Raw genomic sequence first — 1,351 nt, 5'->3', positions numbered from 1 at the left:
TACTCCCACTCCAGAAATAACGAGTTTAGGGATCATAATCTGCATCAGCAACAAAGACTAACTCTAAATATCCTTTCGATATAAACTTAGTAATGACTTAATAAATCCCCAAATCTATACTAATTACTAGATTTAGACAGACAAATTATAGTAATTAAAAGTGTTTTCCAGATCTTTTTTCTCCTTACAATCTGTCTTCTATCCATTCTACTGCTCACTGGAATCAAAATGTTTACCATTATTTCCTAGCCTATTACAAATCTCAAGTTTAATGAAAATAATTCCACTCTAAGATAATCCTGCTTCATTTCAATTTTTTTAATGGTTTAAATACCCTTCCCTTTTTAAAAAAAAAAAAATTTTTTTTTTTTTTTGATGATCTAGGGAATCACAAAACCCTACAAAGTGAAATACTTTTAATTGTTAAGATTTTAAAGAATCCCTGCCTGATCCTTTTGGTTTTAACACCATAAATAATGGGGTTCATCATGGGTGGAACAAGGAGGTATACATTAGCTATGAAAATGTGGATATGTGGAGCAATGTGGTGGCCAAACCTGTGGGAGAGAAAGGAGAAAAAGGCTGGTGTATAAAACATCAAAATGACCCATACATGGGAAACACAGGTGCTTAAGGTTTTGAGGCGGGCTGCCTTGGATGGGAGTTGGAAGACAGTGAGCAGGATAAGAACATAGGAACAAATGATCAAGATGAAGTCTAGCCCCCCTGTTAGGAAGGCCACTATTAGGCCGTAGGCTCGGTGAATCTTGGTTTTATCACAAACCAGCTTTATCAGGGCCATGAGCTCACAATAAGTATGGAAAATGACATTGGTTTTGCAGTAGGAGAGCCACCTTAGAAGGAAGGCATGTGGACTGAGGAGTACAGCTCCTCTAAGGACAATGGCCAAACCCAAGCCTACAATGACTGCAGGCGTCAGAATGGTAGAATGTCTCAGTGGGTGGCAAATGGCCACATAACTGTCTAAAGACATGCCCAACATAAATCCAGATTCCATGGTAGTCAGAGAATGGATAAAGTACATTTGAGTGAGGCAGGCTTCAAAACAGATCTCTCTGTCATTGAACCAAAAGAGGCTGAGTATCTTGGGAAGTGTAGAAGAAGTGAGCATCAAGTCAGTCCCAGAGAGCATGCATAGAAAGAGGTACATAGGTTCATGCAGCTTGGGGTCTGACTTGACAATTAATAAAAGGGCAGCATTTCCCATCAGTGCCAGCAGATAGACCAGGCAGAAAGGGATGGAGATCCAGATGTGGGCAGCCTCCAGCCCTGGAATGCCAAGCAGTAGGAAGGTAGTAGGTTGATGATTAGTCCTGTTAAAAGCTATCAT

General features: G+C 39.9%; 1 protein-coding gene across 1 annotated transcript; it reads right to left on the bottom strand.

Annotated features, from left to right (window-relative positions):
* Positions 1 to 388: 388 nt before the first annotated feature.
* Positions 389 to 1,351, bottom strand: LOC126079945 (olfactory receptor 52K2-like). Its single transcript, XM_049891295.1, has one exon. The coding sequence runs from the start codon at positions 1,349 to 1,351 to the stop codon at positions 389 to 391; it is 963 nt and encodes a 320-aa protein (XP_049747252.1).

This window comes from Elephas maximus, chromosome 7, assembly GCF_024166365.1.
Source record: "Elephas maximus indicus isolate mEleMax1 chromosome 7, mEleMax1 primary haplotype, whole genome shotgun sequence".
Lineage (NCBI taxonomy): Eukaryota > Metazoa > Chordata > Mammalia > Proboscidea > Elephantidae > Elephas > Elephas maximus.
This window is presented reverse-complemented; position numbering and strand designations above follow the sequence as displayed.

Coding starts and splice junctions, on each gene's coding strand:
- LOC126079945 (XM_049891295.1), bottom strand. CDS start 1,351: ATGATAGCTTTTAACAGGACTAATCATCAACCTACTACCTTCCTACTG.